This window comes from Rattus norvegicus, chromosome 6 (genome assembly GCF_021556685.1).
Source record: "Rattus norvegicus strain SHRSP/BbbUtx chromosome 6, alternate assembly SHRSP_T2T, whole genome shotgun sequence".
NCBI lineage: Eukaryota > Metazoa > Chordata > Mammalia > Rodentia > Muridae > Rattus > Rattus norvegicus.
The window spans coordinates 47,075,881-47,089,553 of NC_141539.1; the positions used below are offsets into that span (position 1 = coordinate 47,075,881).

The 13,673-nt window shown below is 48.3% G+C and overlaps 1 protein-coding gene across 4 annotated transcripts in view; it reads left to right on the forward strand.

Moving 5' to 3' along the window:
* The window catches only part of Asap2 (ArfGAP with SH3 domain, ankyrin repeat and PH domain 2), a 162,168-nt gene extending 148,524 nt beyond the window's left edge, over window positions 1-13,644 (forward strand). For 2 of the 4 annotated variants that reach the window (XM_087553728.1, XM_087553729.1), the window contains exons 23-28: window positions 792-926; window positions 2,395-2,560; window positions 8,615-8,664; window positions 8,945-9,015; window positions 9,349-9,471; window positions 11,114-13,644. In XM_087553728.1, coding sequence (XP_087409854.1) covers window positions 792-926; window positions 2,395-2,560; window positions 8,615-8,664; window positions 8,945-9,015; window positions 9,349-9,471; window positions 11,114-11,188 — 620 coding nt within the window. In that variant the 3' untranslated portion in view covers window positions 11,189-13,644. 4 annotated transcript variants of the gene reach the window in all.
* Window positions 13,645-13,673: the final 29 nt, after the last annotated feature.

Genomic DNA, 13,673 nt, shown 5'->3' on the forward strand with positions numbered 1-13,673 from the left:
GTTTTCACGAGAAGTAAATCTCACCCCTGTCCTGCATCTCCCCTACCCTGAGTCTACACTTGGTGTGAAGATGGAGTCCTCACCCCATGTCCCACACTGAGATACAAACTTACCCACCATGGGGCAAGTTTGAAACTCTTTCCCAACCTTAGGGCTGGCCTGGGAGGGTGTGTCTCCTCACGCCAGGCCCAGCCCTCCCCTTAGGAACAGGGACAACCCTGTATATCTGAGTAGATGGTGCACGGTGAGAAAGATGGTGACTAGGCCACTGTGGGGGTCACCTGAAACAACTGGGATCATCTGCGCTGGTGGCTATGTTACAGGAGGCTGGGGGAAAGCCCCACCCATGGTGTTTGGGACACGCCCTTCCTCCTGCCCACGTTGGCTGAGAACAGGGTCTCTGAGGCCTACAGTGGGAGGTGATAGAAGGGCAGAGAAGAGCAGATAGTCCTTAGGTCCTGAATGCAATGCTCAGTAGATTTATGACTATTTATTTCCTTCTTCAAACTGTAATGTTTTTAAAATTTCATCAAAGTGAAAAGACCGCCTTCAAGCATTCCCTGGGGCACTTATTATTACTTTTTTTTGGTCTCACTCTCTCTACTAGAGAAAAGAGTAAACCTCAGGGCTCTATTGCTGTTCTAAAAGGCTCATGTTGACCTTTTATGAGTGAGAGGATCAATAACGAAGTGTTTTGTTTCTGTTTTTGTTCTGTGTGTGTGTGTGTGCGCGTGCCTGTATGTGCTTGCCTGTATGTGTGTGTGCATGTGTGTGTATGCGTGTGGGTTTAGTTCAGGCAGCCACCTCAGCTAACACCCTGTGGAAGACAAACTCTGTAGGTGTGGACGGTATCAGCAGGCAGCGATCTTCGTCAGATCTGCCAGCTGTCCACCCACCGCTGCCCCCTCTTCGAGTGACATCTACCAGTACGTTTTTTTTTTCCTCCTTTTTCCTTTCTTGCCAGGGGGCCTTATGAATCTGGAAGACAGGGGCATCATTGGCAACTGTGGGCTGCACACAGATACGTACCAGATGTTGCCCCCACGGCCCCAACCCTTGCAGCCTCTGTCTTAAACCCCCCATTCATTCCCTTGCTACCCTTAAAATGGCTCACTCTTTATTCTGTCTCACCAGGTATTTTAACAGCATCCACACTTGAGTTTCTTTGGCTGTGTAGTGGTTTGGGAGTGGTCATTTCACTCATGACCTGGCAATGTGTCGATATTCCCAGTGCCAATGTCTGGTTGGCAGTTCCCAATGCTGGGAGAAAGGGCCTTTCTCCTGCTGCAGAGCCAAACATTTTCACCGGGTCAGTGGACCAGCCTTCTCTGCTCCCTGCCTTATCTCGACCTAAGGAGCAGGGAGTCCTACATCTCTGGGTTGATTGCTTCCAAGACACGGGGGCCCTTCCTAGGCCGTGGTGCCTATGGCTTATATGCAGAAAGCAGTTATAACTCTTCTGCAAGAACTGCCAAGAGGGTAGATGCTAGTAGTAGCAGCAGCAGCAGGGACAGTATGTCCCAGAAGCTCTGCGGAGGGATTTGGGGCAGGGTCCAGTTGTAGTACACTCAGGTCAAATATTAAAAGGATTCTCAATATGGTGCTGCTGTGCTAATATACCTTAGACTTTTCCATTAAAGTGGAAAAGGAAACAAAGGGAGAGAGACCATAAAATAGATCCTTTTTTTTTTTCCTTCTCCCCATATCCATTACATGTTCTATATACGTCTGTTCCCATCCTGAAGCAAGCCACTGACAAGGGCCTGGTGCTGTTTGAGAGATGGGTGGGTGACGGAAGGCCCAGGCACTTGACCTCACTCCGTTGTTGTCTTTAAACACTTCTGCCCGCTTTGTCAGTATGCTTTGCTTCTGTGCCTCAGCTTATTGTCTGTAAAATTCAGGTAGTAATAGAAACCAGCACTTCTCCATGCAGACTGGCCTCCTACTAGCCGATTGTCACAGTTTGTCCTTAGAGCTTCCCCGACTACAGGCCAGTGAAATACAGTCTGCCCCTCTGGTGGTGGGTAGGTCACTTGATGCAAAAAGAGCCCTGGCCCAGGCATTCTGGGTATCTCAGGAAAGATGCCAGGCATGAAACCTAACCTCAGACTCTGCCTGTTTGGCTGGTTTGGGGGCAGCTCAGCACAGAATCAAGGGCTGGCCCCTACATGGGTTTCTGGCTAAACACACACAGGCCATAGCAAACTTTCAGTGGTAGTTGAGACTACCCTTGCTGGTCTGCCCCTCCTTGTAGTTTCCCAGAATAGACAAGCTGAGAAGCAGCCATTGGTATACCCAGAAGAGTGCTAGAAAAGGGAGACACTTCCAATAGGAGACCAGGTATGGAACCTAGGGGCTCACTCTCTCTTTCCCTCCCCCCTTTTCTCTACACAGATCCCCTGACCACCACACCACCCCCTCCTGTGGCTAAGACATCAGGAACTTTAGAAGCCATAAACCAGCCAAGCAAGTCCTCCCAACCCGGGACCTCACAGAGCAAGCCCCCACCCCTGCCACCCCAGCCACCCAGCCGCCTGCCTCAGAAGAAGCCAGCTTCTGGGTAACTATTGCCCCTGTCTGGCCACTTTATGCCTGGCCACATCAGCCATCACTGCCTCTTACATTCAGAAGGCTTCCAATAGCGTTGTCCTTATTTCTTCATTTGTTGGGATTTCTGTGTGAGCCCTGGAATCTGTGTTTCTACCATGCTAGGCTTAGAGGCCAAGTGTGTAACTTACTGATCAGCTGTCCAGGGTATTAATGTTAATTCTACGAGGAGGTTTTTAACTGTCTCACAAACTTAGATCTTTTTTTTTTTAAAAGATTTATTTATTTATTTGTGTTTTTTTTAAAGATTTATTTATTTATTATATATGAGTACACTGCCGCTGTCTTCAGACACACCAGAAGAGGGCATCTGATCCCATTACAGATGGTTGTGAGCCACCATGTGGTTGCTGGGAATTGAACTCATGACCTCTGGAAGAGCAGTCGGTGCTCTTAAACACTGAGCCATCTCTCCAGCCCCCACAAACTTAGATCTTGAATCTGCATAATTGACTTAGATTTTTTTTTTTATATTGACACTGGGATTTTTGGGGTCAAGTCCACAAGACCCAGGCTCCTGCTGTTTTTGTGTTTTGCTCCCTAGAAACATTATCTTGATTGTATGGTTCCTCCACAGGGTCTGTTAGATGTTTCCTATAGACAAGGGCTTTCTCCTTTGTGCGCACACTGCAAAGGGACCTGTGTTTTGCCTGCTTGCATATGTGTGCACTACATACAAATCTGGTGCCTGAGGGGGCCAGAAGAGGGTGTCATATTCCTGAAATTGGTGTTGAAGATGGTTGTGAGCCACCATATGGGTGCTCAGAATCAAACCCATGTCACCTGGGAGAGTAACCAGTGCTCCGGACCCTTGAGCCATCTCTTTAGCACATAAGCCCCCCAACCCTCAATCTCTAAATCTCTTAATCTATATTTTTTTATACTAGAGAGTGGATTTTGTTTGAGGGTCTTTGCTTTTGTGGCTACACTACTAAGATTTGAGGTCCGTGTGGACGGTAATGTAGTCAGAGCTACAGAATATATGTATAAGAATGCACCTTTATCTCTTTCTGTATTCTCTAGCTTCCTCTGTTGGAACCCAGGAATTCATGGCAGCATCTCCAGTCTCACTCACATGGGTACAGACAGTGCCAGCACTTAAGGTTTTGAGACACACCCATTTAGCTGTGCACATGCTTAAAAGTCCTGTCACCAGACTTGCTGATGGCACAGCTGAGTCCCCCAGGGTGGGAGTATTGTGGTAGAGGCTGGTGTCATGGAGATCTCCCAACTCCATGGATTTGGTAGCTGTTACTGCCTTAGCAACACCTCATCTGGGCTGCAGCACCCACATGGATATATATGATCTCTTCAGGTGGTGTGACTTCCTCAAGACACGAGGTCTGGACCCAAGACAGTTCCCTCAAAACCAGCCAGGCCCTGGGAACTAGCCAGCGTTACCGTATGGGTGGTACCGGACACTAAGACCTAATGCCTAGAGAGGGCTTTGGTGGGACACAGGACAGCCAGACTGTGCATTTTAATTCTGTTCCCCCACACTTGCTCATTGGTGAGAACCCCGCTCCTGTACTCAGTAATGCAGTTGCCCCTTTCTGTGAACACTCTCCTGGTTCTGCCTCTGCCTGTCCTAGAGGCTGAAGCATTCTTTCCCTGCTTGGACCAAGTCCAGTTCCAGTACCCACACTTAATCATGCAGCCCCTAGCCCCTGTCCAGGCCAGGTATCCCTGCTGTGTCATTGACTCCTTGTTTCACCCAGGTTGGCCACTAGACCACTTCAGTCCTACCCCCAGCCTGACCTTTGCCCTGCCTGGCTCTGACAAACCTCTCTATTCGAATGCATTAAGCCCTGCGCCCTCTCTCTTTCAATATAATCCCCACATCTTATCTGTCAGACCAGGTTGGCCTTCCCTTTAATGTGACATCTGATTTTTATCAAATAACACAACTGTTCTGACGGCCCCATCAATCCCAGAGGTCAAATCCAGTACATGTTCCCGACTGAACTCCAGCCCCAAGGCCCTGTGTCTTTCTGACTCTTCCCTCATTATCCTTTGGGCCAAAGTCAGTTTTGAAGATGGTGGTGGTGACAACATGCTAGCTTCTCAGATGGTTCACCAAAGCTAGCCTGGTGTCACTGCCACCTAGAGGCAGGGCTGGGAGCACAGTCCCCAGCTTGGCTCTACACTGTAGGGGAGTGAGGTTTTCTTGTTAACTGGCAATTCTGCCACCGTCTTCTTCAGTTCCTGTGTTGTTTCTGTGCCTCTTTTAAAAATACGGATGCAGAGAAGTTTTCTCCATTTTATACTTTTCTTAAAATTTCGATTCTCATAGTAAATCAAACTTTTTATACCATCTGGGTTTTGTTCTATGGGGGCTTCCTCTCTCATTTCATAAGGACAGGATCATTTGGGAGAGAAGTGGGCTCTCTCTTTGCTGGCCTCTGTGTAGTTGTGGCGTTCCCTGTAAGTGCCCCTGCGCCCTCTCATCCTTCCTCCGGTTAGACAGTTAACCTTACTAGCAGACTATGCTTGGTTCTTTCATTACTGTAACAAATAGCCAAGAGGAACCGTCTGAAAGAAGAAAGGTTTGTCTTGGTTCACAGTTCTTGCTGTGGGCCATTTGGCTCCATTACAGTCGGCCTGTGGAAAGCCAAGAACATCGTGGCGGCATGGGCAAAACTCTTTACCTCACAGCAGCAGGAAGCAGAGTGGAGAATGGTCTTTGATGCATGACCCTGGCGATCCTGTCTCCTACTTGCAGCTGCCTTTTGATAATGCTACCAGATTTTGACTCCTCCAACGGACGAACTCACTTCCCAAAAGTACATCACCTGGCCGCCGACATTTAAGCATGGGAACCTTTTGGGGGAACATTCCCTATCCACACCCTAACAATAGGTTTCTCTGAGGCAGTGGGGTTGTCTGGGTGACTCCCCCCTCCCTGGACAACTCAGGTTCATGGTGTCTGCCTAAAGGGTGTATGAATTCTGGGAGTCATATTAAAATGAATCTCATACTCAGTCCCTGTGCTTTTGAGATGTCCCTAGTGTCCCTGGGGGGGGGGGGGAGATGTCCTTCCCTGTTTCCTCCCTGGAATGGAAGCTGTCTTCAGTATGCTGGGGAGGGTCCCTGGGAGTCCAGGGGTTTGTGAGTTCCTGACATAGCTCTGGGGGTTTGGTTGTCGTTTATTCTTGGTGAATGTTCTTGCTCATTGCATGGCCTGCCCTGTCTCCCACCTCCAGAGGTCCATAGCCTGACAGGGAGATTACCAAATACCTGGAACGGCTCAGGGCTTTGCTACACTTGTGTAGGAGTCCCCTGCTTGGTCACCTGGGTCAGTTATAATTCATCCTGACGTTTCCAGCTTCTAAAGTTCATTCCTTTCCAGGTCTTTGTACAACTGGTTTGAGTTTTCATTTCTAATTCTTTTGCCTGGGAAGTGTACTTTTAATATGCTATTCCTCCTTCTTCCCTTCCCCCTCCTTCCCTCCTCCCTCCTCCCTCACTGCTCTCTCTCTCTTCCCACTTCCTACTTCCTGTATGGTACTGCGGATGGAACCCAGAGTTCCACACCTTCTATGAATGCACTCCTCACTGAGCAGCCAGCTCCAGGCCCAGCCTGACATTTTGAAATCAGAATATCGTATGTACTACTTTGCCAAGACATCATTCTAGAGCCCGAAGTACACATCCTCACCGTACTATTCATAAATGGCGATTTAAGGTCGACTGCTGAGTCATGCTGTCACACGTATGCTTCCCAAGCCCCTATGCTAGACAGCCACGGACTGGGCCTCTCCCGGTCTGTTTCCTTCCTCTTCCTCTTGTAACATTCTTGGGTTCTCTGGCTGCTAGATATTGCTTTTTAAGGTGCCAGGTCATGTCTTAGAATTCTGGACAAGAAACAGTGGACTCCTGGTACTCTCCAGGCAGATGAGAACCATGGCACCAGCCAGCAAGCACCAGCTCCCAGCGTCCTCTCATGGCTACTTCCCCAGGGTTCACAAAAGCCAAGCTAGAACTGTGGATGAGTTTTCTATCCAGTGCTGTCTCACTGGTTTTAATCCAATTGAAAAGGGAGGCGTGGGATGACAACACAGATGATGTTAGGGTGTGGCTTGTCTACGACAGATTTGTGCAAATGGACCCAGGTTGCTTCCATATAAAGGAAGACATGGTGTATATTCTTTGTAAAGGAACCACCACCACCACCCTGCTGCCAACTATTTTGAACATGATATAAATCTGTCATTTCATATTTGTTCCTTTAGAGCAGGAGACAGCAAGAGCAGGCCTACAGGCAAGCTGCCGCCGCTGCTTATGTCCATGAGTCACAAGCTGTCAGTGGGTTGTGTACTTACACGTGGTGGGTAAAATTCTCAGATGAGACTCTTTCATGGCGTGTGAAATTCCCGGGACTCAAGATTTGTGTACCAGTGTCTTAGTTTCTCTTCTCTTGCTGTGAAGAGACACTGTGACCAAGACAACTTACAAAAGGAGTCAGTCTACTGGGGCTCACAGTTCCATAGTCAGAGGCCATGATCATCAGGGTGGAGAGTGTGGCAGCAGGTAGGCATGGCCCTGGAGCAGTAGCTGGGAACTTACATCCTGACCCACTGGCACAAGGCAGAGGGAGAACGAACTGGGAATAGGATGGACTTTTGAAGCCTCAAAGCCCACCTTCAGTGACACACCTCCTCCCAAAGGCCACACCTCCTGATCCTTCCTAAACAGCTCCACCAACTGGGGACCAAGTATTCAAATACATGAACCTAGAGGGGCCACTCTCATTCAAACCACCACACTTGCAAGTGAAGTTTCGTTGGCATGGCACACTCTGTGTACTGATACACCATCCATGGTACCTTCCCACCTCGGTAGCAGACAGAACTGAATAGTTGCCAGAAAGACTAACTCACAAAAATGTATCATTTGGATTTTTACTTTTTTTTGTACTAGCCTAGGTTGGTCTTGAACTTGTGACCCCTCTTCCTCCCCGGCATTGGGTGCATTCTCTTTTACCTGACCTTTGAGGACTATGGTTCTCTGTTAAATATCTCATGTGAGTACTTCATTTCTGAGATGACCATAGAGTAGGAAGTTGGCTACTCCACTTAATACCGTCTGCTAGGGCATACACGCCTAGAGGCAGTGGGAATCAAATGGAGCCTTGGCTTTTATGGTTTTCAGCCCTTTGGAAAAAAAATAAGAATACAACCAAGACTTGTTCTTTTCCTTTTCATCCTGAGGCTGCAGACACCAGCACCCACTGGGGCTGCAGAGGAAGTGTCTGAAGGAAGTGACCTGCTGTGGAAAGAATCCCTTTCCAGGCTGCCTCCCTGCTTCCTCAGCCCCTCCCAAGGCTTGCCTGCCAAGTTGTTTGTCTCACTAGGTCCCACCAACCCAGCTAGACAACTGAGGGAAAAGCTTCCCTCTTAGCCCTTCACAGACCCTGGTCCCTTTTCACTTCAGAGAATGAACAAAGCTAATGTCTCACTTCCTGTAGACAAAAAGCCACCTCTCTGCATATCTACCAGTGGCAGGTCTGAATGGGTAGAGCCCCCCTCTGCCCGCTGTGAGAAGTACTTGTTTCTCTATTGCATGGCTATAGGAACAAGAGTTCAACAGGCTTGCGTTCAGCCTCTTGATCACGGCATTGGTTCCCAGGGCAGGCAGTGCGGAGCTCAGAGGCGTGGGAGGCACGGACTTGTGGTGCCTACACAGATGCTGGCAGAGCCACGCAGGCCTGAGGTTAAGCTTCAGCCCCTCCCTTTCACATGATGATGAAAGCTGGGGCTGGAGTGCGCAAAGATGAAGGGAGGCAGTGATGGTTGCCTAGCTTCTTTCTGCCCTGTGTTAGGATCAGGACCTAGCACTTGGCACTGGGCCTTTTCCCTTTTCAAGAGTGGGGAGTAGGCACAGGTGATGGGGACAGGACAAGCACAAGCTTAAGCACTGATGGCCTGATAGGCAGGAGGGGTCCTCTTAAGGTTGGAGCAGGTAGGTGGCCTCAGTGATCAATAAATCTGTATTTCTTTCCTTATAGGACTGACAAGCCAACCCCGCTGATCAACAAAGGACAGCCAAGAGGACCTGGTAATTATTTAACTTGGAACAGATTGTTTCTGCAGGGGTGGGATGGGGCGGAGTTGGGGTTAGGGGGTGTGGATTTCTAGGTCAGGTATAAAAGAGGGAAGTCCTCTGCCTTGTACATGGCCTTTTCTCCTGACACGACCAAACTTGTGGAGAGTCCTGTTTTCAGATATAACCCGGTGATTCTTACAGTTGTCTTACAGTTACAGTGGATGTGGCAGGGGTGGGGCGTCTTATAAAGTTGCTTTGTCTTGGCCCTAACGCAGTGGATCTCTCTGAACAGAAGCTTCGGGTCCTCTGTCCAACGCCATGGCCCTGCAGCCCCCAGCACCCATGCCTAGGAAGTCACAGGCCGTAAGTGCACAAGCCTGCTATGCTGCCTATTACGCCACTGGTTAGAGGGTCCCGAGGCAACCAGGGTTGTTCCTTGTTGGGAGGGCTGGGGCTTCTTTCTGGTGCTGTTTGACGATGGGGGAGCCGCTGGGAGTTTGGCCCGCTGCTCGTAGCCCCCATGAGCGCCAGACTCTAGGTGTTTCATTTCCTGCCTCTGCCCCACTTGCTTGACCCCTGTGGGTTCGAGCCTGGGTAAGAAGCTCACGAGGCAAGCAGAAGGCGTGAGGCCCATTCTCTCCTTAAGAACTTGGCTTCCTACCACCCTAGCCCTCAATGCTTCCTCTTCTGATGTAGACCAAGTCAAAGCCCAAGCGAGTCAAAGCGCTCTACAACTGCGTGGCTGACAACCCGGACGAGCTGACTTTCTCTGAGGGGGATGTGATCATTGTGGATGGAGAAGAGGATCAGGAGTGGTGGGTGAGTCGGGGTGGGGCCACGGGGCCAGCGTACAATAGAAGCTCTCAGCCCAAGCAGTGTGGCTCTGGGGCTGCTACCAGACTGATGTGCAGTACCTGCCTCATCCTCTGTGTCTCCTGTGTGTCGGGCACCTTCCTCTGAGTGGACCTAATCTGTCCCTCAGGTGAACACCTCACTATTATGATGGGTAGACCATTTAGGTGACATTTTCAGAGCACACTTGACCTGAACTAAGAGCTTCGAGGTCCCAGACTTTTGCATACAATCCTTCACCACCAATTTATGGAGCAAGGAAGGCATCCAGGGAGCTGGGCTCCAGGAGAGTCCTCTTGTCGCTATGACCCCAACAAAATCTCTATGCTGCTCAGCATCTAGGTAGCATAAGAGCAGCATGGGCTTTGGGCTTCTCCCAGAAGCCCTTGAAGCTCAGACTCAACCATTTACAAGCTGAGGACCTTGGTTGGCAGCAGGCGCTTGGATCTATAGACCTGGGTGACATCACCGGGGGTTAGGAATAAGCCAGTGGAATGAGGTAGACACAGAAAGCACTCACCGGTGCTGCCACCCAGTGGCCACTCACGGCCCTGCTGCATAAACAAAGCCTAGATTCAAGTATTTCAAAAGGTACCTCAGGACTTGAGGACTTTGCTTGTCATTCACAGGAGTTTGACCTGATCTGTAACTGCCCCTCCTGCAAGCCGCCCTTCTGTTATCTGACCCCTAAGTTCTCTGCCTCCAGTGAGTCTGGGGCTCAGGCTTGTGGCACTGCTGTTGGCTTGATTACATTCTCCTTTCTTAAAGCAGCTGACAGAAGATGAGCATTCCCATCTGCTTCCCTCAGAACAGGGCCATTAGGGGCCATAGCTACCAAACTCCCTCCTCCACAGGCTGAAGAACTCCTGTACATGGCTGGGCCTGGTGAGAACCCAGCATTGTCTGAGAACCTAACCTTGCCCCTCCATGTAAACACCGACCATTACCCATCCTTTGGAAGCAGATAAGGAATTCACACCATCTTACGTAGTACCATACGGATGAGACTCCAACCTGACACAGGCTTAGTCATATGTAACATATGGAAAATTCAGATGGGTACAAAAGAAGTAACTTAGCCTTAGCTACAGAGCCTGCCCCTCCTGAGGACCCACAGTTCTCATTGGCATTTTTGGGAAAAAAAAACCAAACCAATAGTATACTTTGGGATTTTCCCTTTAGAGTTTGCCAATATCATAAACATGGTTGAGATCTATAACTGTTATTATCTAGACTGAATGTTTTTAAGCCTTTCTACAAATGCCTGATAAAATATGAACGGAGCCACATCATATTTTTGCCAAGTTATATGACTTTGAGTATAATTTCCTCATTCATGTACTAAGTGGGGAGATGGCTTCCCTGGTGCCTTCTAGATCGCTGGGGCCCAGGGGCAACATCTGTATTCACCTGTAGCCACATGAGGGCGTACAGGGCTTGTGGAGGGAGGCAGGAGCTCCAGCAAGCACAGACAGGAAGGAAAAAGGAAGTCCGGCACGGCGCAGTGTGCTTCCCGTCATCCTTTAGCAGGAGAGATTCCTGGGCAAACGCAGATGTTAGTTTCCCCTCTGTGTCTGTGGCACTTGTAACCCACACTTGCTCATTTCAGATTGGCCACATTGATGGAGAGCCCAGCCGCAAAGGAGCGTTTCCCGTATCGTTCGTGCACTTTATTGCTGACTAAACTGCCACTGAACAGAAGCCTCTGTTTCACCCTTATGTTCCATTTTGTTACTGGTCCCAAGGCCAGCCATACCATTTCCATGGACCGGGTTGTACGGCAGCCCATCTTTTCACGATCCTGTCCCATTCTGAAAACTCAGAGGCAAGGTTTATATATAAGCAGGATTTTCTTTTTTTTTTTTTTTATATAAGTTGTGGTTTTCATGCAACATTGCTATACTTCTACTAGGAAAAGCGGAATTTCCTAAAAAGGGGGGGATGAGAAGCTATTTAACCTTATACCCAGGATCCTGTATTTCCAGGAGTAACTAAGCAAAAAACCAGCTTCAACAAATTTGAGGGATTCTTATGGCTTTCCTTAGCCCAGTTCTCACGTTGGTTATCTTGTTTAGCACAGTCAGGTTAGCAAGCCAGCCCCATACTGCTTCCCAGTCTGTCGCCCTCCCCTGGACTTTGACCACAAATGCCATCCATTCACCTTTAAAGACATGTATCCCTTTGAAACTCAGCCAGTGTCTGTTCAAGGCAACTTGGCAAGTTATATGTTAGCCTTGTACTTTTCTGGACCCTGACTGTAAGGGGGCAGCTGTCATGACCTCCTGCATGTATTACGACCCGTGGTTGTGAACAGTCATGCCTAGCATACTACTGATGGGTTATTACAGCATAGCTGACGGTGGTCTGTTCTGCACCGGGTGTTTTTAAACTGCAGATCCTGAATTTGGTTGAACACTAAGGATGCTGAATCGCAAAGCAGCCCTTCAAACTAGCTTTTATCGTATGCCTGGGTGTTTTAGGATTTGCCGTGTTCAGCGTCCCCTGTCATGCAGGAAGCAACTGTACAGAAGTAGAATACGTGGTGCAGGCCACAGTAAGAAGAGCCCATTCCTCCATGTCCTAGTGCGTGCTCCTGCCTTCCCCTCCCAGCTCCTGGGGACACCTGCTCGGCTTAGTTCTTGTCTTTTAATAGGATTCTCCAAGAGAAATGGTAGCTACACTGTCTTGAAATTTAGCCTATCCAATTGTTTGTATTCAAGAGCATATCAGAAATCTGTAGATCTTGGGGAGCCCAGTACCCCCAAACGTCCCATTTACACTACGTAAGCCCATCACATCACTCCTAAACTTACAATCTGTGGGGTGGGGGAGGGGAACTAGGTTGTGTGTGATAAAAATCATAACTCATTAGTTTCATGAACTTGACTGTCATACCTCTGCTTAGTAACTGTAAGCAAAAGAGTCATGGTTGGGATATGGGAAATGAGAGGCGAGCATAGAGCTTGAACAGAAGCTGGAGTGTGAGCAAAAGGAATGGACTATGGATTAAGGATTGAGCTCGACAGTGAGGCGATGTTGCTGCCAAGGTGCAGCACTTAATCGAAGCAGCCCCTTCTTTACTCTCTGTGCAAGGCTCTTACAAGCTCGGAGCTTCCCTTTCTTTGTTTCTTTCAAGGAAAACAGGACAAACTGGAATGTCTTATGATGCTACATAGTGACTGCTTCCTGTCTTTCAGATTCTGGGTGAAAACAACGTGTTAGATCTGTAAAGTCAGTATCTCTCTCTCTCTCTCTCTCTCTCTCTCTCTCTCTCTCTCTCTCTCTCTCTCTCTCTCTCTCCCCCCCCACCTCTCCCCACACTGCATCTGTTTTTCACTACTTGCTAATTTCTGTCCTTTGAGCCCTTCTCCTAGTCACGTTTTTCGTAGACTGAAGAGCGTGACCAGATGCATTTTGCACATTGCACTTCCCAATACCTTTTACAGTGCCTCCCGCCCGACCCCACACGCATCTGTCTCATCGGTCTTTAGTGACCTGGTGCCAGCTCTGAGGAATCTAGTTGATTTATGTCAACATTTTACCTCCAGTCCCAAGCTAATCTATCAGGTTCACTGGTACATAAATACCTAGGAAATATTTTTCCACTCTAATTTGGTGGCGCTATTGTGCGCTAATGGATAGTACTTTTTACCAGAAGAGAAAAATCTATTGACTTCCCTCCTAATTATCCTTTCTGTTACTTGCTCTTTGCAAATCGAAGAGAAAGCAACGGAAAGGAAAGCATTGTAGATATCTATTTATATTTAAGGTTTACATTTTCATGAGAGTCAGCTGCGGAATTCGGGCTTCTTTTATTTTATTTTTTTAATTTTTTGCCGCTTTCCATCATTCTGATGTGGAGGGCGGATGACTCAGAAAAGGGTGCACAGACTAATGTCATCTATTGAGGGTGGAGAATGACCTGTAGCCGAGAACGCTATTTTGAGATGTATGATATTCAATTCATTCACTTGATTACTTTGGTCTGGTTGCAGCGCAACTGTATATACTGTATAACCTAGACGGATTATTTTCATTGTCCTTATTGCAGTGATTTATAATTAGGGCATGTTTAATAAATTGACTTCCCGTTAACCAGTCATTTGACTGGAAAAAAAAAATAAAGTTCTTTTAAATGGACATGGTTCTCATCTGTACAGTATTAGCTA